Genomic DNA, 27,797 nt, shown 5'->3' with positions numbered 1-27,797 from the left:
CACACAACACACACACAACACAACACACAACACACACACACACACACACACACACACACACACACTTTGAGTCAGTTGGAACAATAAATAAATAAACTAAAATGAGAGCAAGAACAATATCCCCATTTAGAAACCCCCAAATTCTGAGTCCCATTCACACCCACCCCTATCCTAACCCACCCCCACACCCCTATTCTAACCCACCCACCCCTATCCTAACCCACCCCCACACCCCTATCCTAACCCACCCACCCCTATCCTAACCCACCCCCACACCCCTATCCTAACCCACCCACCCCTATCCTAACCCACACACCCACCCCTATCCTAACCCACCCCCACATCCCTATCCTAACCCACCCACCCACCCCTATCCTAACCCACCCACCCCTATCCTAACCCACCCACCCACCCCTATCCTAACCCACCCACCCACCCCTATCCTAACCCACCCACTCCTATCCTAACCCACACACCCACCCCTATCCTCCCTCCCTCCATCCATCTCTCCCTTCCTCCCTCTATCTCTCCCCTTCCCTTTATCTCTCCCTCCCTCCCTTTATCTCTCTCTCCCCCTCTATCTCTCTCTCTCCCCCCTCTGTCTCTCTCCCTCCATCTATCTCTCTCTCCCTCCCTCTACCTCCCTCCCTCCCTCCCTCTATCCCTCCCTCCATCTATCTCTCTCTCCCTCTATCTCTCACTCCCCTTCTCTGTCTTTACCCCCTTGTCTCTCTTCACTCCCCCACCTCTCTCTCTGAGTTGTTGATTAGGACATATGCTACCTCCAACGATGCATTACTCATCGCCTAGCTCCCCTGGCTGTGCTGGACTACGTGTCTGTGTGTGTGTTTCTGTCTGTGTGTTCCTGTGTGTGTGTTTGTGTGTGTGTGTGACATTGAGGCTGGGGCATGGGCAAGGCTAGGACAGAGCTGGGATAGGATGGGCTGGGCTGGTGCCGGGCTTGGCTGTGTACTGGGCTGTGCAGAACTAGGGGTAGGATCTGTGTTTATATAGCCCAGGCAGACCCTCTCTCCGACCCATTCCCTCTCAGCCGGAGAATACAACCCTACCAGGACCGCTGCCAAGGGACGAGAGAGAGAGAGACAGAGAGCGAGACAGAGAGCGAGACAGAGAGCGAGACAGAGACAGAGAGAGAGAGAGACAGAGGAGAGGAGGGGAAACAGCTCTGACATATTTAATACAGACTCCCATTCTCAACATACTCACACACACTGAGACAGACAGCAGACAAAACTCACAGCACATAGTCTCTGACAGGTAGGTAGACTTCAACACAGACAGACAGACTCTCTCTCTCTGAGACGGACGGCAGGCAGCATGTTTCTGCGATGGCTCCCCCAGGCAGTGTGTCTGGTGTCGGTGTGTGTGTCGCTGACTCTTGGGTACGAGGACGATATCGAGGTGAACTATGGTGACAGTTACTACAACGAGATCACAGAGGGAGAGCCACTGGAGCGTAAGTCACGTGTTTGTGTGTGTGTGTGTGTGTGTGAGTGTGTGTGTGAACCGAATAAGTTTGAGCTCTGAATGCTGAGTAAGTAATATGTGGACTATGTCTGGAACTCTCATATGGACACGTTTTCAATGGGATTAACCCATCATTGTTTCTGTTTATGCTTTTGCCATGCCATTGGTTCCTTAGCCTCTCATACTAGGCTAGATAATATCTTCAATGTGTTAGGATAGATAATGTCTTCAATGTGTTAGGATAGATAATATCTTCAATGTGTTAGGATAGATAATGTCTTCAATGTGTTAGGATAGATCATCTCTTCAATGTGTTAGGATAGATAATGTCTTCAATGTGTTAGGATAGATAATGTCTTCAATGTGTTAGGATAGATCATCTCTTCAATGTGTTAGGATAGATAATATCTTCAATGTGTTAGGATAGATAACATCTTCAATGTGTTAGGATAGATAATGTCTTCAATGTGTTAGGATAGATAATGTCTTCAATGTGTTAGGATAGATAATGTCTTCAATGTGTTAGGATAGATAATGTCTTCAATGTGTTAGGATAGATAATATCTTCAATGTGTTAGGATAGATAATGTCTTCAATGTGTTAGGATAGATAATATCTTCAATGTGTTAGGATAGATAATATCTTCAATGTGTTAGGATAGATAATGTCTTCAATGCTGACCTGTGACGTTAGTTTGTGGAACAACAAGTTGATAAAGAACTTGAACTGAATGAAACAGACTGGCTCAGTGTGTTTGTCTCAATTAGGATTTAATGGAACATTAGTAAATTGACTTTGTTCAGTCACAGCCCACTGAATGCCAGTCGTGGGTGAATGAAGGTTGTAGTGTCAGGCTTGTTACTGACTTAAATCGGCTGGTCAAGAAGTCCAGGGTTGGAGTTAAGAGTTCATAAATCTGCATGTTCAAAACCAGTGGAGGCTGCTGAGGGGAGGACGGGTCATTATAATGGGCTGAAACAGAGTAAATGGTATGGTATCAAACCATGGAAACCACGGAAACCATGTGTTTGATACCATTCCACTGATTCCGGTCCAGCCATTACCACGAGCCCGTCCTCCCCAATTAAGGTGCCACCAACCTCCTGTGTTCAAAACGCAGACCATAAAAAAAACTGCATTTTAAACCATTTGGCCTGCCTTTTATATTATAAGGCAACAATTTTGTTTTTTTTGCTTCAATAGAGTGATATGGGGCGGGCAACTCTAGTTTTCATCACACAAAATAAATTCATGTTTTACTTGAAGTTAATCTTGCATTTTTAACTTGCTAAAAAAAACTACCAGAGAAAAGTACTCACTGCGTCTTCTTCCTCTGCCATCAATCAAGTCGCTGTCTGCTGACCTAATGCCTGTTCTTGAAGGCGGTGGAATTTGATTGGTCTTACAAGAGCAAAGATTTGTCATCCGAGTGGAGAAGTGCAACTGATGCACAAAATGTGTTTGAAGCCGAGCAGAAATTACAATCAGTTTAGATCTGCATTTACAAAACACAGCAAGATATTTTTTGTGTGTGATATTATTCTTTCTTTTGTGTGTGAAAAAAACACTGAATTCTGCTTTAACGAAACTCTTGGAAGTCTATTTAATAGGTATGATCGTCAGGCCTTTGCATGGCTGTGTTCAGTCAGTGTGTATCCAGATATCATACTAAAAGAGTTTGATTTTAGAATCATTGTGGATACATTCTGCTTGTGTGGGTTGTAAAAGTCTGTCTAGATGTACTCTGTCCAGTGTTGCTCTTTGTCAAGTTATTTATCTCTGGATATGAAGTGCTAAGAGTGTAATCATAGAGAGTGTGAGCACTGACTGTTAGTGTGTCAGAGTTGGCTGAGCACATCTGGACATGTTCTCTTCTCCTCTCCTCTCTTCTCCTCTCTTCTCCTCTCCTCTCCTCTCTTCTCCTCTCTTCTCCTCTCTTCTCCTCTCTTCTCCTCTCTTCTCCTCTCTTCTCTTCTCTTCTCCTCTCTTCTCCTCTCCTCTCCTCTCTTCTCCTCTCCTCTCTTCTCCTCTCTTCTCCTCTCTTCTCCTCTCTTCTCCTCTCCTCTCTTCTCCTCTCCTATCCTCTCTTCTCCTCTCTTCTCTTCTCTCTCTTCTCCTCTCTTCTCCTCTCCTCTCTTCTCCTCTCCTCTCTTCTCCTCTCTTCTTTCTTCTCCTCTCCTCTCCTCTCTTCTCCTTTCTTCTCCTCTCTTCTCCTCTCTTCTCTTCCCTCTCTCCTCTCTCTTACCTGGCAGAGGGTGCATTGAGTAAGTACAGTTCATAAATAATGTAAATAATCTGGACCAGTGTTTACTGAATGGTGAGTCACTTCCAATTCAGCTGCTCTGAAATTTCCAAAAGCTTTCGGTTATGAAGCAACAGAGGTTCGGGAATCACTGCTCTACCTCTGTTTGTAGACTATATCTCCAGCAGTTGTGGCTGAGGGACTGTTCCTCAGTGTGTTCTGTCAGTGTTGGCTGTGAAAGTCTGGGCAGAGAGTAAGTTAAGCGAGAGGAGACCGGGGATTTTATCCTCCTATCGAGACCATAACGAATAACTGGTCATTGATCAAAGAAATACTATTTAACTGGGGAATTCTTCTCTCAGCTGTTTTGGAAGGCAGGCACCTTGGCGTGTGTGTGTGTGTGTGTGTGTGTGTGTGTGTGTGTGTGTGTGTGTGTGTGTGTGTGTGTGTGTGTGTGTGTGTGTGTGTGTGTGTGTGTGTGTGTGTGTGGTGTGTATGTTTCGTACTCTAACAGAAAACCATAAACAAAAATAACTTTGCTCAGGGCAGTTTGTAATGTGATTTTACATTACACCCATTACCGTACCAGAGGGAGAGACCGTGCCAATAACTCAAACTGCCAGGACACAGGACACAGAAAGAAAAAGAGAGGGAGAGATAGAGAACGAGACGTGTAGAGAGGGGAAGAGCGGGAAATAGATTGATACCGTTTCAAGCTAAGAAAAGGATCATCTGAGACAGAGATGGACAGTTGTCAGGAGAAAGGATAGGAATCACCGTGTTTAAACGTATGAATACAAGCTATCTAACATGCATGTCTGTCTCTTCCACCCCACCTCTCCTTCCCTCTCTCTTCTCCCCTCTTTCTCGCTCTCTCCCTTCCCCATTCCTCTCTCTCTCTCTCTCTCTCTCTCTCTCTCTTCCCAATTTCGCTCTCTCCCTTCCCTCTATCTATATCTCTCTCTCTGTCTCTTCTATATCTCTCTCTATCTCTCTCTCTCTTCTCCCCTCTTTCTCGCTCTCTCCTTCCATTCCTCTATCTCTCTCTCTCTCTCTCTGTCTCTCTCCTCTCTATCTCTCTCTCTCTTCTCCCTCTTTCTCGCTCTTCTTCCCGTCTCCTCTCTCTCTCTCTCTCTCTCTCTCTGTCTCTCTCTCTCTGTCTCTATCTCTCTCTCTCTCTCTCTCTTCTCCCTCTTTCTCGCTCTCTCCCTTCCCCATTCCTCTCTCTCTCTCTCTCTCTCTCTCTCTCTGTCTCTCTCTCTCTCTCTCTCTCTCTCTTCTCCCCTCTTTCTCGCTCTCTCCCTTCCCCATTCCTCTCTCTCTCTCTGTCTCTCTCTCTCTCTCTCTCTCTCTCTCTCTTCTCCCTCTTTCTCGCTCTCTCCCTTCCCCATTCCTCTCTCTCTCTCTCTCTCTCTCCTCTGTCTCTCTCTCTCTCTCTCTCTCTCTCTCTCTGTCTCTCTCTCTCTCTCTCTCTCTTCTCCCCTCTTTCTCGCTCTCTCCCTTCCCCATTCCTCTCTCTCTCTCTCTCTCTCTCTCTCTCTCTGTCTCTCTCTCTCTCTCTCTCTGTCTCTCTCTCTCTCTCTCTCTCTTCTCCCCTCTTTCTCGCTCTCTCCCTTCCCCATTCCTCTCTCTCTCTCTCTCTCTCTCTCTCTCTCTCTCTCTCTCTCTCTCTCTCCCTCTCTCCAGCCACGGCCATCCCAACCCAAGCCCCCTGTAAGGTTACAGAGATGACTAAATGGGACAAGCTCTTCTCCATGCTGGAGAACTCTCAGATGAGGGAGAACATGCTTCTGCAGTACTCCGATGACATCATCAAGGTGGAGTTAGGGTCGTTGCGTGGAGAAATGCTAAGGTTGGTATATGTATATATATATATAGGCACTTCCAATAATAATCATATAGTGGGTGCTTATATTTGTCCTATTTCACACCTGTACAAGCGTGTATTAATTGGAAATGTGTTTTTGTTGCATATCCCACTCTGCCTGAGACACCTTCGGAGAGTGGGATCACAGCCAGGGTTTGCCATTCAACGGTGACCTTGGAACAATTAAGGTTCAGTGTCTTGCTCAAGGGCACATCAACAGACTTTTCACCTTGTCGGTTCTGGGATTTGAACCACTAGTCTACCTGCCACCAACTAATATACAAGCACTATGTGGGAAAAGTACCCAATTGTCATACTTGAGTAAAAGTATAGATACCTTAATAGAAAATGACTCAAGTAAAAGTGAAAGTCAACCAGTAAAATAATACTTGAGTAAAAGTCTAAAAGTATTTGGTTTAAAATGTACTAGTACTATAGTACCCACTCAGAGCTCCCGAGTGGCGCAGCGGTCTAAGGACCTGCATCTCAGTACAAGAGGCATCACAACAGTCAAATCAAATCAACGTTTATTTGTCACGTGCGCCGAATACAACAGGTGTAGACCTTACAGTGAAATGCTGAATACAACAGGTGTAGACCTTACAGTGAAATGCTGAATACAACAGGTGTAGACCTTACAGTGAAATGCTGAATACAACAGGTGTAGACCTTACAGTTAAATGCTTACTTACAGGCTCTAACCAATAGTGCAAAAAAGGTGTTAGGTGAACAATAGGTAGGTAAAGAAATAAAAACAACAGTAAAAGACAGTGAAAAACAGTAGCGAGGCTATATATAGTAGTGAGGCTATAAAAGTAGCGAGGCTATAAAAGTTGCGAGGCTACATACAGACACCGGTTAGTCAGGCTGATTGAGGAAGTATGTACATGTAGATATGGTTAAAGTGACTATGCATATATGATGAACAGAGAGTAGCAGTAGCGTAAAAGAGGGGTTGGCGGGTGGTGGGACACAATGCAGATAGCCTGGTTAGCCAATGTGCGGGAGCAGTGGTTGGTCGGCCCAATTGAGGTAGAATGTACATGAATGTATAGTTAAAGGGACTATGCATATATGATAAACAGAGAGTAGCAGCAGCGTAAAAAGAGGGGTGGGGGGGCACACAATGCAAATAGTCCGGGTAGCCATTTGATTACCTGTTCAGGAGTCTTGTGGCTTGAGGGTAAAAACTGTTGAGAAGCCTTTTTGTCCTAGACTTGGCACTCCGGTACCGCTTGCCATGCGGTAGTAGAGAGAACAGTCTATGACTGGGGTGGCTGGGGTCTTTGACAATTTTTAGGGCCTTCCTCTGGTCCTGGATGGTAGGCAGCTTAGCCCCAGTGATATACCTGGCCGTACGCACTACCCTCTGTAGTGCCTTGCGGTCAGAGGTCGAGCAATTGCAGTACCAGGCAGTGATGCAACCAGTCAGGATGCTCTCGATGTTGCAGCTGTAGAACCTTTTGAGGATCTCAGGATCCTGTAGAACCTTTTGAGGATCCAAATCTTTTTAGTTTCCTGAGGGGGAATAGACTTTGTCGTGCCCTCTTCACGACTGTCTTGGTGTGTTTGGACCATTCTAGTTTGTTGGTGATGTGGACACCAAGGAACTTGAAGCTCTCAACCTGCTCCACTACAGCCCCGTCGATGAGAATGGGGGCGTGCTCGGTCCTCTTTTTCCTGTAGTCCACAATCATCTCCTTAGTCTTGTTTACGTTGAGGGATAGGTTGTTATTCTGGCACCACCCGGCCAGGTCTCTGACCTCCTCCCTATAGGCTGTCTCATTGTTGTCTGTGATCAAGCCTACCACTGTTTTGTGTCGTCTGCAAACTTAATGACGGTGTTGGAGTCGTGCCTGGCCATGCAGTCGTGGGTGAACAGGGAGTACAGGAGGGGACTGAGCACGCACCCCTGCAGTACTCCAGTGTTGAGGATCAGCGTGGCGGATGTGTTGCCTACCCTTACCACCTGGGGGCGGCCCGTCAGGAAATCCAGGATCCAGTTGCAGAGGGAGGTGTTTAGTCCCTGGTTCGAATCCAGGCTGAATCACATCCGGCCGTGATTGGGAGTCCCATAGGTCGGCACACAATTGGCCCAGCGTCGTCCGGGTTTGGCCGGGGTAGGCCGTCATTGTAAATAAGAATTTGTTCTTAACTGACTTTACCAACCCCAAATCGACCTTTACCAATCCAAAATTGACCTTTACCAATCCCAAATCGACCTTTCCCAATCCTAAATCGACCTTTACCAAACCACCAATCCAAAATCAACCTTTACCAATCCCAAATCGACCTTTCCCAATCCTAAATCGACTTTTACCAAACCCAAATCGACCTTTACCAAACCACCAATCCCAAATCGATCTTGACCAAACCACCAATCCCAAATCGACCTTTACCAAACCACCAATCCCAAATCGACCTTTACCAATCCCAAATCGACCTTTACCAAACCACCAATCCCAAATCGACCTTTACCAAACCACCAATCCCAAATCAACCTTTACCAAACCCAAATCAACCTTTACCAATCCCAAATCGACCTTTACCAATCCCAAATCGACCTTTACCAAACCACCAATCCCAAATCGACCTTTGCCAAACCACCAATCCCAAATCAATCCCCTAAATTCTGTGCACCTGTGTATATCTGAATGGAGTCCATGTGTAATGTAGCCTACTTCCTGGTCTCTGATGTAATCCCTCTCTAATCTCTCTTCTCCTGACCCCAGGTTCGTGGCTCAGTATGGAGGGGCCTGTGGCGTTGCGGTGGAGACTGCTGGACGGAGGATGTCCATGCAGATGGAAGCTCGCCTCAAGGAGAGCCTGGAGCATCTCAGGCAAGATCGGAGCATTGCTGCTGGGAAATCTGCAGGTAATTCTGGGGATAGCCACCAGGAGACGCTGTTACAGCAGCTCCTCACCGCGGCGCGGACACAGGCTTCCCGACTCGTCAAGCTAGAAAATATCTGCCTGAGTAATCCAGGACCCATAACGCCACCAGAGGCAAAGGGGGAAGACCTGCAGCAGGATGTGGCGTCGGAAGAGATGATGGTTGCCCTGGTGACAGAGCTGGCGAAGACGAGGGCAGTGCTGGAACTAGCGTTCAAGTCGGCACGGCAACGACACCTGCCAGCAGGTGAGAACACCTCTTCCTGTGTCACTATCTATACATCCTACCATCCTTTACATCACTTCTCAACCAGGGGTCCTACTTTCCACTGGGGGTACTTGACCCAATCAGTGGGTCCTACTTTCCACAGGGGGTACTTGATCCAACCAGTGGGTCCTACTATCCTCAGGGGGTACTTGACCCAACCAGTGGGGGCTAGTACTTGGCCTATCCTCAGGGGGTACTTGGCCTATCCTCAGGGGGTACTTGGCCTATCCTCAGGGGGTACTTGGCCTATCCTCAGGGGGTACTTGGCCTATCCTCAGGGGGTACTTGACCTATCCTCAGGGGGTACTTGACCTATCCTCAGGGGGTACTTGGTCTATCCTCAGGGGGTACTTGGCCTATCCTCAGGGGGTACTTGGCCTATCCTCAGGGGGTACTTGGCCTATCCTCAGGGGGTACTTGGCCTATCCTCAGGGGGTACTTGGCCTATCCTCAGGGGGTACTTGGCCTATCCTCAGGGAGTACTTGGCCTATCCTCAGGGGGTACTTGACCTATCCTCAGGGGGTACTTGGCCTATCCTCAGGGGGTACTTGGCCTATCCTCAGGGGGTACTTGGCCTATCCTCAGGGGGTACTTGGCCTATCCTCAGAGGGTACTTGGCCTATCCTCAGGGGGTACTTGGCCTATCCTCAGGGGGTACTTGAGAAGACTCATAGGACCATAGGCCTACTGGTAAAAGACACATGAGGGGTTAGTCCAGGGGTACTCTGGGCCGAGCAACATGTCCTTGGTGGTACAGTAACCAGGTTGAGAAGCTCTGCTCTACATAATGTAGAAAATTCATGTTTAAACACCATCAGGTAATACAGCACCCACTCTTACAAGAATCACAGCAGACATCCCTCCCAGGCAATTTGATCCTGAAAGAATGAATATAGCAAATATATACCTAGGGAGTATGAAAGTGTTTCTAGTCCATTTTTCTTATAACAGGGATTCTTATCAGAGTCCCTTTCCATGTTCCAAACCCAGTCTCTGCATCTGTGATCTCTATCTGTAAGGATCTGAGAGCCTACATATACCCACGTCCTGTACAGACCTCTTCCTGCTTACTCTGTTGGAATTCAATCAAAAACAAAATGAGCCCAGGTCTTCAGTAGTTCAATGCATTAATCAGATAAATCCTCAATGCTGTTTATATCACACACACCATCACAAACACGCACGCACACGCACGCACACGCACACACGCACGCACACACACACACACACACACACACACACACACACACACACACACACACAGGTATAATCATTAGCAGGTCGGCACAGCAACCACAGAAAAGCACCCTGGGAAGCAGAACCAGATGGGAACGGTTACCCCCGGAGAGAAACCTGAGACAAATCTAACATCAATATTTAGGGTCTGGTAGGAAGACTCAATCACTGTGTGTGTAATAACCTAGATATTAGACTGCTGCTGCAGAGAGAGGGGGGAGGGAGCTGTCCACACTGGTTTAAAACACCCTTAGTAATACAGGAATCATACATAATCCCACACACATAGGAAGACTGATTCAAACCTCCAGCAGTGATTTCCTCTCCTGGCCTGATTCGGGGCTGATGTATTATCTCATGGTGTTATTATCCAGTGGAGGAAAAAGTACCCAATTGTCATACTTGAGTAAAAGTAAAGATACCTTAAATAGAAAATGACTCAAGTAAAAGTGAAAGTCACCCAGTAAAATACTACTTGAGTAAAAGTCTAAAAGTATTTGGTTTTAAATATACTTAAGTATCAAATGTAAATGTAATTGCTAAAATATACTTAAGTATAGAAAGTAGAAGTAAATGTATAAATAATAAAACATGTCCTCATATTAAGCAAAGCAGACGGCACCATTTTCTTGTTTTTAAAATTGAAGGATAGCCAAGGGCACGATCCAACTCGAAGATATCACCTATAAAATATGCTTTTATGTTTAGTGAGTCCTCCAGATCAGAGGCAGTAGTGATGACCAGGGATGTTCTGTGTTTAGTGAATCCTCCAGATCAGAGGCAGTAGGGATGACCAGGGATGTTCTCTATTTAGTGAGTCCTCCAGATCAGAGTCAGTAGGGATGACCAGGGATGTTCTCTGTTTAGTGAGTCCTCCAGATCAGAGGCAGTAGTGATGACCAGGGATGTTCTCTGTTTAGTGAGTCCTTCAGATCAGAGGCAGTAGGGATGACCAGGGATGTTCTCTGTTTAGTGAGTCCTCCAGATCAGAGGCAGTAGGGACAACCAGGGATGTTCTCTGTTTAGTGAGTCCTCCAGATCAGAGGCAGTAGGGATGACCAGGGATGTTCTCTGTTTAGTGAGTCTGCCAGATCAGAGGCAGTAGGGATGACCAGGGATGTTCTCTGTTTAGTGAGTCCTCCAGATCAGAGGCAGTAGGGACAACCAGGGATGTTCTCTGTTTAGTGAGTCCTCCAGATCAGAGGCAGTAGGGATGACCAGGGATGTTCTCTGTTTAGTGAGTCCTCCAGATCAGAGGCAGTAGGGATGACCAGGGATGTTCTCTGTTTAGTGAGTCCTCCAGATCAGACAGTAGGGACGACAAAAAGTCATATCGATAGGTATGTGAATTGGACCATGTTCCTGTCCTGCTAAGCATTCTAAATGTAACGAGTACTTTTGGGTGTCATGGAAAATGTATGGAGTAAAAAGCACAATATTTTCTATAGGAATGTAGTGAAGTAAAAGTAAAAGTTGTCAAAAATATAAATAGTAAAGTAAAGTACAGATACCCCAAAAAACTACTTAAGTTGTACTTTAAAGTATTTTTACTTAAGAACTTTTTCTTTTTTCTTTTTTCTTCCCATATATTTTCAATAACTGCATATGTGACATAACTCCTCCGTTTCCATTCATAATATCATTAATAAATATAATACAATTTTTAAACATTTTTTCCATAAAGAATGTTTTTTTATTAAATCAGTATATTTGAGTTTAACCATTACATTTGTTGTAATATTTGTTCTATCTTTTCTGGAGGATAAAACTGAAATTGTAACCAGCTTTGTACGGCTCGTTTAAAAAAAAGGGTGAAACTTTTCAATTAGAAATGAGAAGTTGTAGTCTGTATAAAGGCAAAAAGGCCATTTTGGATCAAAGGATGAGCCTTTCTTAATAATCTACTGGAGAACCATTTTGGGTTTAAGTATAACTTATGTATGAGTGAAGCTTTTAGTGAGAGGTTTAAAGCTTTAATATTTAATCATTTTCGACCCCCAAACTCATATTTACTATATAAATAGACGCGTTTAATTTTGTCTGGCTTTAGCATTCCAAAATAACATGAAATATGTTTTGCTCATATGATAAAAAAAAAAAAAAAGAGTCATCTGGAGTAAGTAGGCAGAACCATTAGTAAGTCAGTAAACTGTGATAGGACCATTAGGAAGTCAGTAAACTGTGATAGGACCATTAGGAAGTCAGTAAACTGTGATAGGACCATTAGGAAGTCAGTTAACTGTGATAGGACAATTAGTACGTCAGTAAACTGTGATAGGACCATTAGTAAGTCAGTAAACTGTGATAGGACAATTAGTAAGTCAGTAAACTGTGATAGGACCATTAGGAAGTCAGTAAACTGTGATAGGACAATTAGTAAGTCAGTAAACTGTGATAGGACCATTAGTAAGTCAGTAAACTGTGATAGGACCATTAGTAAGTCAGTAAACTGTGATAGGACCATTAGTAAGTCAGTAAACTGTGATAAGGACCAAAGAGTTAATCAATGTGATTTTTCCATAAACAGACAAGTATTTACCTCTCCATGGTTGCAGAATATTATCTATTGAAATGAATTGTGGTAAATTCATTTATATTTTTTGACACTGTATTGTTTAACGATCCAATACATAATATGGTAAAAGGAGAAGGACAGGGGAAAAACGTCCCGTCTATGACATCATCGACCGCATCACCACTGACCGCAACCTGAGCCTCAGCCACCCTCTGCTCTCTGATCACACCATAGTCTACCGCTCAAATACCTCTCAAATACTTTTACTTCACTCTATTGGCATGCCTGACTGTTACACGTTCTACCATAGAGATCCTATATAGATCGTTCTGTAGTCATTCATATTGGGTAGAACAATGTTGCCAACGAAGATCTCTCAGGGTTTATATAGAACAGTCCTTAGCCATGGTATATTGGCCATATATCCACACCCCCCTCTGGCCTTATTGCTTAAATATACCACAGCTTTCAGCCAATCACCATTCAGAGTTCGAACCACCCAGTTTATGATACATCAGGAATATCTAGTGCCGTGTTTCTTGACGTGAAAACCTTTTGGATAAAGACTTGACGATCTGGTCATCCGTAACAGAGCAAAGTCCTGAAGAAGCCCTGTGAGGCAGCATGCTGGCAGATGGCAGGGCCTGTTTCCTTTTCTCTCCCTTTAAACAAATCAAGTAAGAATATAAATAAGACTTATAACAAGAGGAAAAGAAGAATGACAAAAGTAGAACTAGATTTTGAGTTCTTGTCATCTTGTGGTTTCCTAAATTGGTGATCTTACAGATCAATTAATAACTGTAAAATGACTAAAGCAATTCTCTCATCCTCTCCTTCCTCCCTCCTCTCTCCCAGGCTGTGAGACCGCTCTTCTCTTCCCTATGCGTTCCCGTCGTATCTTCTCCTCGGTGACACCAGACCTCCCTCTCTCCCTCTCTTCCTTCACCGTGTGCCTGTGGGCCAAGCCCGTCTCCGTCTCCAACAGAACCGTGCTGTTCTCCTACGGAACCAAACGGAACCCCTATGAGATCCAGCTCCTTCTCAGTGGAACCAGGGCTCTCTTCACCGTGGGAGGAGAGGCTCACCTGGTGGAGGGACGGGGCGTGGTGAGAGGAGGAGTTTGGACCCACATATGTGGGGCTTGGAGCTCTGAGCAGGGCATAGCGTCACTATGGGCCGATGGACACAGAGTGGCATTCACACCCGGGGTGGCCGAGGGCCACGTGTTACCCGATGGAGGCTCCCTCCAGCTGGGGCAGGAGAAGAACGACGGTGGGGTCTCTGGAGGGTCAGGTGGCAGTGGGAGTCAGATGCCTGGGTTTGACGGAGGCTTCGATGCCAAGTTGGCGTTCACTGGGAAGATGACGGGGGTCAACATGTGGGACAGCGTGCTGACGGAGGAGGAGATATCCCAGCTGGCTTTGCAGGACGGCGAGGGGTGTGAGCAGAGGGGGAACGTAGTTGGGTGGGGCGTGACGGAGATCGTGCCTCACGGGGGTGCTCAGTTCATCAATTAACTCTGATGACGTTTTCATCATCATCATCCTCATCATCCTCATTTAAATGAACTCTACCATCACCATTAATAACCTAAAACCTGCAGTGCAGAACAGCCCAACCGGCTGAGACTGCAACAATAATGTGAACATGAACAACATCAACAGCAGCTCCTTTTAATGGTTAAAGAGACTGTGACAATAATGTGAACAACAACATCAACATCAACAGCTCATTTTAATGGTTAAAGTAGCAGGAGAGTGGCAACACACACACACACACACACACACACACACACACACACACACACACACACACACACACACACACACACACACACACACACACACACACAGTATACTGTACATAGCCTTAGGAGGAGAAGTGGAGAAAACACCATTTACCACAGATTTAAAGAGAGAAAAGGAAAGAACAGAGGTGAGAGAGAGAAACAAAGAGCTCATTGTGTGGAAGGAGAGATGCTTTGGATCAACTGTCACAAAAACCAGTCTGCGAGGGTCATCGCTAGATGGCCATGCCAGAGGAGGACAACGTTATCTATACCATCAGAAGCTATGCCAGAGGAGGACAACGTTATCTATACCATCAGAAGCTATGCTAGAGAGGACAACATTATCTATACCATCAGAAGCTATGCTAGAGAGGACAACATTATCTATACCATCAGAAGCTATGCTAGAGAGGACAACATTATCTATACCATCAGAAGCTATGCTAGAGAGGACAACATTATCTATACCATCAGAAGCTATGCTAGAGAGGACAACATTATCTATACCATCGGAAGCTATGCTAGAGGAGGACAACATTATCTATACCATCGGAAGCTATGCTAGAGGAGGACAACATTATCTATACCATCGGAAGCTATGCTAGAGGAGGACAACATTATCTATACCATCGGAAGCTATACTAGAGGACAACATTATCTATACCATCAGAAGCTATGCTAGAGGACAACATTTGCTATAAATATCAGCAGTATTTGTTACTAATGGGAGTGTCAGGGTTAAGGTAAATGGTAAAGGGTTGAGGTTTGGGTTTAGTTGTTAGGGTGGCATTGTGGTTAGAAAACGTTTTACCTTGGTCCTCTCTGGCATGGCTACGTAGTAACAACCATCTGCATGTTGCCATGGGAGATTGTAACCTTTTTCTTACCTTATAATCTTATGTTTCCCGGAAAAAAAGTGAATCTTTTTTCAATTGTTGTTTCCAACTTTTTATTTTATTTATCAAAGTGTTTACATTCAGATGTGATAAACATAATATTTCAGTTGTTTTGTGTTTCTTTGTTTTCTATACATCCAGAGGGTTTATTGTTTCTCTTTGTTTTCTATACATCCAGAGGGTTTATTGTGTTTCTCTTTGTTTTCTATACATCCAGAGGGTTTATTGTGTTTCTCTTTGTTTTCTATACATCCAGAGGGTTTATTGTGTTTCTCTTTGTTTTCTATACATCCAGAGGGTTTATTGTGTTTCTCTTTGTTTTCTATACATCCAGAGGGTTTATTGTGTTTCTCTTTGTTTTCTATACATCCAGAGGGTTTATTGTGTTTCTCTTTGTTTTCTATACATCCAGAGGGTTTATTGTGTTTCTCTTTGTTTTCTATACATCCAGAGGGTTTATTGTGTTTCTCTTTGTTTTCTATACATCCAGAGGGTTTATTGTGTTTCTCTTTGTTTTCTATACATCCAGAGGGTTTATTGTGTTTCTCTTTGTTTTCTATACATCCAGAGGGTTTATTGTGTTTCTCTTTGTTTTCTATACATCCAGAGGGTTTTTTGTGTTTCTCTTTGAAATGGGTGACAACAGATGACACAGCTAAGATGGCTTATTCCCTGTTGGTTTTGTGTCTGCTGTGAGACAGAAACACTTGATTTGAAAAGAGGAACTGTGGACAATGTTTACAGAATTTGTTACGACCGATCTCTGCTCTTTGTCAACGTAGTAGGCAATGGGTATCATATTGTAAATTGTTTTGTGTTTTTTGTCAAGAAGTAAAAATGAATGTATTTTGTATATAAATATTTTTTTGCATACAGTAGGACTAGAATTGGAGACCAAGATACCAATAAAACGACATGTTAACATTGTGCGTCTGATGCGTTTCTTCATCACCGACAGTAAAGACACGTTTAAACACGGTAATTGTTTGTTTCCCTCTTGATTTATTTCCCCAGGTGCTCCTGTGTCAAAAGGCCATTTCAGTCATCCCAACAACAGTTGCACATTTGAATGTGTTGAGTGATCGTTGCATATTAACTTAATTCAAAAGTCTTTCACTTTATTTAGATAGTCCTAATGCATAACTACAGAGAGTTAGTGAATGCAGTGAACGTGCTCATCAGTGGATACATAGTTGAATGTGAGGTAGATAGTCAGCAGGCTGTCAACTAAGCCCAACTTCTGTTTCACTTGATTTAGATAGTCCCAAAGCGTATCTACAGAGAGTTTGTAGAATGAAAACAAATATGCTGTTAAGTTGTAGGTGGTGATAGTCTACAGATCCTTTCTGTTGGTCAATACCCCTCGTATCCCTTCCTCCCACTTGTTCCCTATGCCCGAGACAAGGTACTGTATCAGCTTATGCATGCTTCACCCACTCTTTACCACGTTAACCCCACCCCCTGCCCCGTAGCCCAGGGAACCAATAACAAATGACCTCTCCCCTCCCAGCAGCCACCAGTTCAGGAAATAGGATGATGTAATGTGGTTCGGGTGAGGTCAGGGGGTTTGGCCAATGGGTGGCTGAGTTTGGGGTGGACAACCGAACATGTGTATGTACGGTATACAGTACCTTCAGAAAGTATTCATACCCCTTGACTTAGTCCACATTTTGTTGTGTTACAGCCTGAATCCAAAATGGATTCAATATTTTTTTTCTCTCACCCCCATCTACACACAATATCCCAGAATGACAAAGTCAAAACATGTTTTTTAAAAAAAAACTTTTTTACAAATTTATTCGAAAAATGAAATACAGAAATATCTACTTTACATACAGTAAGTACTCACAACCATGTGTCAATACTTTGTAGAAGCACCTTTGGCAGTGATTACAGCTGCGAGTCTTTCTGGTCTCTAAGAGCTTTCCACACTTGGGTTGTGCAACATTTGCCAATTATTATTTTCAAAATTCTTCAAGCTCTGTCAAATTGGTTGTTGATCATTGTTAGAAGACAATTTTCAGGTCTTGCCATTGATTTTTAAGTAGATTTAAGTCAAAACTGTAACTCGGCCACTCAGGAACATTCACTGTCTTCTTGGTGAGCAACTCTTGGTGAGCAACTGTAGAGTTAGCCTTGTATTTTAGGTTATTGTCTTGCTGAAAGGTGAATTCATCTCCCAGTGTCTGGAGGAAAGCAGACTGAACCAGGTTTTCCTTTAGGATTTTGCCTGTGCATAGGTCCATTAAATGTATTTTTTATCCTGAAAAACTCCCCAGTCCTTAACAATTACAAGCATACCCATAACAAAATGCAGCCACCACAATGCTTGAAAATATGGGGAGTGGTATTCAGTAATGTGTTGTATTGGATTTCCCCAAAACATAACACTTTGTATTCTGGACAGGATGCATGTTTTGGAATATTTGTATTCTGTACAAGCTTCCTTCTTTTCATTCTGTCATTTAGGTTAGTATTGTGGAGTAACTACAATGCTGTTGATCCATCCTCAGTTTTCTCTTATCACAGCCATTAAACTCTGTAACTGTTTAAAAGTCACCATTGGCCTCATGGTAAAATCCCAGAGCGGTTTCCCTCCTCTCCAGTAACTGAGTTAGGAAGGACGCCTGTATCTTTGTATTGATACACCATCCAAAGTAATATTCAGTGTTGGTTTTTTATTTTATTTTGACCCATCTACCAATAGGTGGCCTTCTTAGTGAGGCATTGGAAAACCTTCCTGGTCGTTATGGATTACTCTGTGTTTAAAATTAATTGCACGACTGAGGGACCATACAGATAATTGTATGTGTGGGGTACAGAGATGAGGTCATTGCACGACTGAGGGACCTTACAGATAATTGTATGTGTGGGGTACAGAGATGAGGTCATTGCACGACTGAGGGACCTTACAGATAATTGTATGTGTGGGGTACAGAGATGAGGATAGTCTTTAAAAAAATAATGTTAAACTCTATTTTTGCACAAAGAGTGAGTCCATGCAACTTATTATGTGACTTGTTAAGCACATGTTTACTGCTGAACTTATGTAGGCTTGCCATAAAGGGGTTGAATCCTTATTGACTCAAGACATTTCGGCTTTTCATTTTTAATTCATTTGTAAAAAATTCCTAAAAACATAATTCCACTTTGACATTATGGGGTATTGTGTGTAGGCCAGCAGAAAACATATCTCAATTAAATCAATTTTAAATTCAGTCTGTAACACAACAACAAGTGGAAAACATCAAGGGGTGTGAAAATGTTCTGTATCTGATAATGAGGTAGGCCCCTGTGGGGTTTACTGTAGTTGCCTGTAAAACCTTAATGAGGTAAGCCCCTGTGGGGTTTACTGTAGTTGCCTGTAAAACCTTAATGAGGTAGGCCCCTGTGGGGTTTACTGTAGTTGTCTGTAAAACCTTAACACTGTGCCTGCCCCACTGCTAGCCGACGGAGAAGTTGAAAAACACATTTACTGTACACATGTGGATCACACACACACACACACACACACACACACACACACACACACACACACACACACACACACACACACACACACACACACACACACACACACACACACACACACACACACACACACACACACACACAGTGCTAGATCATTATCTGCTGCAGGTAACTGCCAAAATAAAGGAAACACATAACAGCTTCAGTGTGTCTGGAACTCTATTGGAGGGATGCAGCATCATTCTGCAACGAGAAATACCATAATTTGGTGTTTCGTTGATGGTGGTGGAATCGCTGTCTCAAGTGACGCTCCAGAATTCAACTGGGCTAAGATCTTATGACTGACACACCCCCCCCCCCCTTTAAACCCCCTGTGCTCCTTTGAGACCCCTCTTACAAAGTCACTGAGATCTCTTCTTCTAGCCATGGTAGCCTAAATAATGGACAACTGGGCATTTTTATACACGACCCTAAGCATGATGGGATGTTAATTGCTAACTAACTCAGAAACCACACCTATGTGGAAGCACCTGCTGAATCCCTAATTTACTCAAGTCTTTATTTTGGCATTTTCCTGTATGTCTCAGCAAAAACATAGCAGTATGAGCCCAGAGCAGCCAGACCAAAACAGACAGACTAGAGCAGCTAGAAAAGAGCAGCCAGACCAGAGCAGTCAGACGAGAGCAGACAGAACAGAGCAGCCAGACCGGAGGAGCCAGACCGGAGGAGCCAAACCAGAGCAACCACTCCAAGACCTCACAGCAGCAGTACCACATCCCCCTATCAGCAGCTGGGCCTAACAGCCTGTGGGCTACAGTACAGTATGGAATGCCAGAGAGGGCTAAAGCCCTGCTGAACCTCACACTAGAGCAGTGCTTTAAAGGCTGTTATCTTGAAGCTAAAGTCATCCCTACTGACCCTTGACCTTGAACAATTACACTACTTCACATTGCTTACATTAATGTACACAAGAAATAATGCTTTTAAGATACAGTTGAAGTCGGAAGTTTACATACACTTAGGTTGGAGTCATTAAAACTCGTTTTTCAACCACTCCACAAATTTCTTGTTAACAAACTATAGTTTTGGCAAGTCGGTTAGGACATCTACTTTGTGCATGACACAAGTCATTTTTCCAACAATTGTTTACAGACAGATTATTTAATTTGTAATTCACAGTATCACAATTCCAGTGGGTCAGAAGTTTACATACACTAAGTTGACTGTGCTTTTAAACAGCTTGGAAAATTCCAGAAAATGATGTCATGGCTTTAGAAGCTTCTGATAGGCTAATTAACATCATTTGAGTCAATTGGAGGTGTACCTGTGGATGTATTTCAAGGCCTACCTTCAAACTCAGTGCCTCTTTGCTTGGCATCATGTGAAAAACAAAAGAAATCAGCCAAGAACTTAGAATGTCTTTTAGACCTCCACAAGTCTGGTTCATCTTTGGGAGCAACTTCCAAACGCCTGAAGGTACCACGTTCATCTGTACAAACGATAGTACGCAAGTATAAACACCATGGGACCATGCAGCCGTCATACCGCTCAGGAAGGAGACGCGTTCTGTCTCCTAGAGATGAACGTACTTTGGTGCAAAAAGTGCAAATCAATCCCAGAACAACAGCAAAGAACCTTGTAAAGATGCTGGAGGAAACAGGTACAAAAGTATCTATATCCACAGTAAAACGGGTCCTATATTGACATAACCTGAAAGGCCGCTCAGTAAGGAAGAAACCACTGCTCCAAAACCGCCATAAAAAAAGCCAGACTATGGTTTGCAACTGCACATTGGGACAAAGATCGTACTTTTGGGAGAAATGTCCTCTGGTCTGATGAAACAAAAATAGAAGTGTTTGGCCATAATGACCATCGTTATGTTTAAAGGAAACAGGGGGAGGCTTGCAAGCCAAAGAACACCATCCCAACCGTGAAGCACGGGGGTGGCAGCATCATGTTGTGGGGGTGCTTTGCTGCAGGAGGAACTGGTGCACTTCACAAAATAGATGGCATCATGAGGTAGAAAAATTATGTGGATATATTGAAGCAACATCTCAAGACATCAGTCAGGAACTTAAAGCTTGGTCGCAAATGGGTCTTCCAAATGGACAATGACCCCAAGCATACTTCCAAAGTTGTGGCAAAATGGCTTAAGGACAACAAAGTCATGGTAGTGGAGTGGCCATCACAAAGCCCTGACCTCAGTCCTATAGAAAATGTGTGGGCAGAACTGAAAAAGCATGTGAGAGCAAGGAGGCCTACAAACATGACTCAGTTACACCAGCTCTGTCAGGAGGAATGGGCCAAAATTCACCCAACTTATTGTGGGAAGATTGTGGAAGGCTACTCAAAACGTTTGACCCAAGTTAAACATTTAAAGGCAATGCTACCAAATACTAATTGAACTTCTGACCCACTGGGAATGTGATGAAAGAAATAAAAGCTGAAATAAATTGTTCTCTCTACTATTATTCTGATATTTCACATTCTTAAAATAAAGTGGTCATCCTAAGTGACCTAAGACAGGGATTTTTACTAGGATTAAATGTCAGGAATTGTGAAAAACTGAGTTTAAATGCATTTGGCTAAGGTGTATGTAAACTTCCAACTGTACATTCTATCTAATAGTATTGCCCCTCCCCCTCTCTATCCATTTCTCTCTCCATCTCTATGTCGCTGTCAGTTTCTCTCTCCATCCTGATAACTGCTCTATTCCAGCTATAACAATGGGGACTCCCTGTTTAACGTCCTCTCTGAAGGCTGGATGGGTGCCAGAGTTGTTGCTTACTCACGTATCCCCTTCTGCTCTCCTCTCTCCATCTAACCCTCACTCTCTCACCACTTCCTGTGCCCTATTTGTCTCTCTCTCACCACCTCGTGTGCCCCATATGTGTCACCCTCGCACCACTTCCTGTGCCCTATATGTCTCTCTCTTACCACTTCCTGTGCCCTATATGTCACCCTCTCACCACTTCCTGTGCCCTATATGTCTGTCTCACCACTTCCTGTGCCCTATATGTCACCCTCTCACCACTTCCTGTGCCCTATATGTCACCCTCTCACCCCTTCCTGTGCCCTATATGTCAGCTTTTCACCACTTCCTGTGCCCTATATGTCACTCTCTCACCACTTCATGTGCCCTATATGTCTCCCTCTTACCACTTCCTGTGTCCTATATGTCTGTCTCACCACTTCCTGTGCCCTATATGTCTCTCTCTCACCACTTCCTGTGTCCTATATGTCTGTCTCACCACTTCCTGTGCCCTATATGTCTCTCTCTCACCACTTCCTGTGCCCTATATGTCTCTCTCTCACCACTTCCTGTGCCCTATATGTCTCTCTCTTACCACTTCCTGTGCCCTATATGTCTCTCTCTCACCACTTCCTGTGCCCTATATGTCTCTCTCTCACCACTTCCTGTGCCCTATATGTCTCTCTCTTACCACTTCCTGTGCCCTATATGTCTGTCTCACCACTTCCTGTGCCCTATATGTCTCCCTCACCTCACCCCCCCCCCCCCCCCTTCCTTTCTCCACAGTAACAAAGCACACAAGTACCCGGTGGATGTGCCAAAAAGTACAACATACAACAGTCGATAAAATGAAAATTGAACTTGACATAAGGAATGATGCCTTAAACAGAGACATTATACAATAAATCATCAACACTGTTTCGCAGCAGATGGCACCTCAAACCAATAAAACATGACATTTAACCATGCCAGTATTAACTGGGGAGTGACAGCCATTTCCCAATACGCTGTCATGTAACTGTGTGTGTATGTGAGAACACAAAACAGTTGGAAAGCTTCGATAAGAGGGGATAAGTTTATACTGAACATCAGTCATTTACCTTAGCACGGCAGTAACTGATTATGTGATGAGTGTTCACAAAATGGTGATTTCCAAAATGGTGATTTCCAAAATGGTGTTCACAGAAGGGCCGCAGTGCACTGCATCACCCAGGTGGCCGCCACACACTAAAGCTGGATGAGGTGAGTAACACAAACACACAATGTGTGTGAAGTGTTAGCTGACCGTGCGGGTCATGAAGTGTGTGAGCTATTCACACACACACACGCACAACACACACATGTTCACCTAATCCAGGATAATTTACAGGATAAACAAACGGTTAACCCTGAGTGCTTGATTTCATATGATGGGTCGTGGAGGTTGGAGAGAAGGGGGCCAGGATGGGGCCAGGACGGGGCCAGACATACTGTAGGTATGCTCCTGAAGGCACTTTCAGACATGCATGAGTCCTTCTAGGAAAGGCCCTGTTAGAAGACTCTCTTCCCCTGTAGTAGACTACTCACACCCTGCCGCATTAGACCTGTATGACAACACACACACACACACACACACACACACACACACACACACACAGAGACCAACAACAGACAGACACACACACGGACCCGCAACACACACACGGACCCACAACACACACACGGACCCGCAACACACACACGGACCCGCAACACACACACACACACACACACACACACACACACACACACACACACACACACACACACACACACACACACACACAGACCCACAACACACAGACCCACAGCACACAGACCCACAGCACACAGACACACAACACACAGACCCACAACACACATACCCACAACACACAGACCCACAGCACACAGACCCACAGCACACAGACCCACACAGACTACTAGATCCTCTGTGGTAACATCTACCAGCAGTTCTATTAATCAGTCAGGCTCCACTGGAGGGTTTCAGGACTGGGGGGCCAAACAGATCCCTAACGAGCAACACTAAAGACAGTCCGGACTGGGGGGCCAAACAGATCCCTAACGAGCAACACTAAAGACAGTCCGGACTGGGGTGGCCAAACAGATCCCTAACGAGCAACACTAAAGACAGTCCGGACTGGGGGGCCAAACAGATCCCTAACGAGCAACACTAAAGACAGTCCGGACTGGGGGGCCAAACAGATCCCTAACGAGCAACACTAAAGACAGTCCGGACTGGGGGGCCAAACAGATCCCTAACGAGCAACACTAAAGACAGTCCGGACTGGGGGGCCAAACAGATCCCTAACGAGCAACACTAAAGACAGTCCGGACTGGGGGGCCAAACAGATCCCTAACGAGCAACACTAAAGACAGTCCGGACTGGGGGGCCAAACAGATCCCTAACGAGCAACACTAATGACAGTCCGGACTGGGGGGCCAAACAGATCCCTAACGAGCAACACTAAAGACAGTCCGGACTGGGGGGCCAACCAGATCCCTAACGAGCAACACTAATGACAGTCCGGACTGGGGGGCCAAACAGATCCCTAACGAGCAACACTAACGACAGTCCGGACTGGGGGGCCAAACAGATCCCTAACGAGCAACACTAACGACAGTCCGGACTGGGGGGCCAAACAGATCCCTAACGAGCAACACTAAAGACAGTCCGGACTGGGGGGCCAAACAGATCCCTAACGAGCAACACTAAAGACAGTCCGGACTGGGGGGCCAAACAGATCCCTAACGAGCAACACTAATGACAGTCCGGACTGGGGGGCCAAACAGATCCCTAACGAGCAACACTAAAGACAGTCCGGACTGGGGGGCCAAACAGATCCCTAACGAGCAACACTAAAGACAGTCCGGACTGGGGGGCCAAACAGATCCCTAACGAGCAACACTAAAGACAGTCCGGACTGGGGGGCCAAACAGATCCCTAACGAGCAACACTAAAGACAGTCCGGACTGGGGGGGCCAAACAGATCCCTAACGAGCAACACTAACGACAGTCCGGACTGGGGGGCCAAACAGATCACCCTGGGGTAAACCACTAACGATGTCGAAGCATGTTTAAGAGGGTAACGAGGCGCTCTAACTGGGATCCTGGAGGAAGCAACATAATGACGTGCCTTAAGGGAGATTGGAAAAGAGCACACTAACTAGGCACATGACCTCGAGCCCCAAAGTTGATGACTTCAGACTCGACTTGACAGAAAATAAAATAACTTGAGACTTGACTTCAACTTGGAGCCTCAAGACTCAGGACTCGACTAGAGACTGATGACACGCAGCCAGAGACGTGTAACAGCAGCATCGCAGATTGCAAAAAAAAACATGAAACAGATTGGCTTGTGAAACGCACACTTGGCCCTGGAGTAGCAAACTGTCAATTAATACAAGTTGGTTGAGCTAGAGCAGTGGTTCTCGAAGGGGAGAAGGTTTTGTGGTGTGGCGAGTACGAAACTGAATGGGAATTTTTCATACATATTTTAAATTGTCTACATGCATCTTATACTTATAGCTATTTGATCTGATTTCAGGCATAGGCCCACGGTATTGCACCAAATCATTGTCTAATTAAACATCTCATCTGTGCTTCAGAACAAACATGTTGGGTGTCTTGATTGTTGACCAATGAACAACGATCAGCATTAGCGCACAAAGGCGTGCGTGAATATCCAGATTAGTGTTCAGAAAGCACTTGTTTTTATTTTCTCCAGTTTTGACTGCAAGCCTACGTTTATGTTATCCATGTAAAAGTGATCTACATATATACAGTACTAGGTATGAAGGTAAGACCCAGATGCATACACGTCGAATTAACAATGGTTTGATTATCCAACAGGATCAAGCAAAAGACAGGTCAAGGTAGGCAGGGGTCAGTAAACCAGAGGTGGGGCAAAGATACCGGACGGCAGGCAGGCTCAGGGTCAGGGTAGGCAGAGTGGTCAGGCAGGCGGGCACAGAGTCAACACAGGCAAGGGTTAAAAACCAGGAGAGGGGAAGAAACATCCAGCGCCGACAGAGATGGCCGCCTCGCTTCGCGTTCCTAGGAAACTATGCAGTATTTTGTTTTTTACATACCCTACATTACTCATCTCATACGTATATACTGTACTCTATACCATCTACTGCATCTTGCCTATGCTGTTCGGCCATCACTCATTCATATATTTTTATGTACATATTCTTATTCATTCCTTTACACTTGTGTGTATAAGGTAGTTGTGAAATTGTTAGGTTAGATTACTTGTTAGATATTACAGCATGGTTGGAACTCGAAGCACAAGCATTTCACTACACTCGCATTAACATCTGCTAACCATGTGTATGTGACAAATAAAATTTGATTTGATTTGATTTGAAAAAAGAGAGACTGGGAAAAGCAGGAGCTGAGAACAAAAACGCTGGTTGACTTGACAAACAAGACAAACTGGCAACCGACAAACAGAGAACACAGGTATAAATACACAGGGGATGATAGGGAAGATGGACGACACCTGGAAGGGGGTGGAGACAAAGACAAGTGAAACAGATCAGGGTGTGACATACAGTTTAGCAATCTACTAAGTACCCATCTTTGCCAGAACAATAAAGTTAGGCTACCTGCCGATTTTATTGATCATTTTCATATTTCAGATTGCCCTTGGTAAGGTGGCTACTGGCTATATGTCTGAAGATAGCTGTAACATCACACTGCCTTAAACGGGCTCCCGAGTGGCGCAGCGGTCTAAGGTACTCATCTCATTTTTTCTTAACTGACTTGCCTGGTTAAACAAATAAAATGTAATATTACGGGATGAAGATGTAGGCCTAACATATAATCTCATGAATTTATTACGATATTTGTGAGGAAGAAAGGGACTACCCAGTTAGCAACGAGCCTACAGGCAGGCGGCCCTCCAACGTGACAGGCACGGTGCAGACAGACCTTGCTTTCCTTCTCGTGCGACCTCCATACAGACCTTATTATCCTGTTTTCCTGGACTCCAGAGGAGTGACAAGATATCCCTCGTTGATATTGGCTGCTAACATGAATGACTTACATCTCAAAAACGCAGGTGTAAAATGCAGTTTATTTCTGTGTATTGCGCTATGTAAATGCATCACTGTTTACAGCTGTAATGACAGGCAACATTTGCGCAGCGATTGTACGTGCGCGCGAGGGGGGGGGGTCGCAAGCTTTGAACCACTCCTTTTGGGGGGGGGGGGGGAATCGCAGGTGAAAAATTTTGAGAACCTCTGAGCAAGCGAATAGATTGCTGATAGGATCGGATGCAGCGCAAATATCAAATTGTTTGGAGAGAGGATTGACATTAATAAATATTCAGCTCCAAATATTGTTTGGTGATCAAGATCAACTGTTTACCTTGTAAGCTCACCAGTAATGGGGCTTCAATTACTAGCATAGGCCTACTGGTCTTTTGGTGTGAAATTACTTGAAATTGATGTGAAAATTGCATTTGGAATTTGTTGTTAAAATTCATTATTATATAATCAAAATATGTTGTATACAAAATAATGAAAAGGCTGGTCTGGTAGCCTCAATAAACAGACGAACATTTGTAGTTGAACAAGTCACTGCATGTATAGATTTTATTTTTAACTTGACTTGAGACTTGACTTGAAAAAACTTGTGACAACTCGACTTGGACTTGACTCGAAACTCTGTGCCTTTTTTTCTCCACACATAGTGTTGTGTGTTCCTTCCAAACAACACAACTTTAGTTTCATCTGTCCACAGAATAATTTGCCAGTAGCGCTGTGGAACATCCAGGTGCTCTTTTCCAAACTTCAGACATGCAGCAATGTATTTTTTGGACAGCAGTGGCTTCTTCCCTGGTGTCCTCCCATGAACACCATTCTTGTTTAGTGTTTTACGTATCGAAGACTCGTGAACAGAGATGTTAGCATGTTCCAGAGATTTCTGTAAGTCTTTAGCTGACACTCTAGGATTCTTCTTAACCTCATTGAGCATTCTGCGCTGTGTTCTTGCAGTCATCTTTGCAAGACGGCCACTCCTAGGGAGAGTAGCAACCGTGCTGAAATTTCTCCATTTATAGACAATTTGTCATACCGTGGACTGACTTTTAGAGATACTTTTGTAACACTTTCCAGCTTTATGCAAGGCAACAATTCTCAATCTTAGGTCTTCTGAGATCTCTTTTGTTTGAGGCATGGTTCACATCAGGCAATGCTTCTTGTGAATAGCAAACTCAAATTTTGTGAGTGTTTTTAATAGGGAAAGGCAGCTCTAACCAACATCTCCAATCTCGTCTCATTGATTCAACTCTAGCTTAGTTGACTCCTGACTCCAATTAGCTTTTGGAGAAGTCATTAGCCTTGGGGTTCAC

The 27,797-nt window shown here is 44.5% G+C and overlaps 2 protein-coding genes across 2 annotated transcripts in view; one reads left to right on the top strand and one right to left on the bottom strand.

The window, feature by feature from the left end:
• The window catches only part of LOC115206623 (ventricular zone-expressed PH domain-containing protein), a gene marked incomplete in the record, with an annotated part of 193,336 nt that overhangs the window by 123,016 nt on the left and 42,523 nt on the right, over positions 1 to 27,797 (bottom strand).
• LOC115206624 (pentraxin-related protein PTX3) lies at positions 872 to 16,120 on the top strand. The gene is made up of 4 exons (XM_029773784.1): positions 872 to 1,477; positions 5,417 to 5,582; positions 8,330 to 8,736; positions 13,365 to 16,120. Exons 1-4 carry the CDS (start codon positions 1,339 to 1,341, stop codon positions 14,024 to 14,026), a joined length of 1,374 nt encoding a protein of 457 aa, XP_029629644.1. The 5' UTR covers positions 872 to 1,338; the 3' UTR covers positions 14,027 to 16,120.

Source organism: Salmo trutta, chromosome 13 (assembly GCF_901001165.1).
Source record: "Salmo trutta chromosome 13, fSalTru1.1, whole genome shotgun sequence".
In the NCBI taxonomy this organism is placed as follows: Eukaryota; Metazoa; Chordata; class Actinopteri; order Salmoniformes; family Salmonidae; genus Salmo; species Salmo trutta.
Note: the sequence above shows the minus strand (reverse complement) of the source record. Positions and strands in the feature narration are given on the sequence as shown.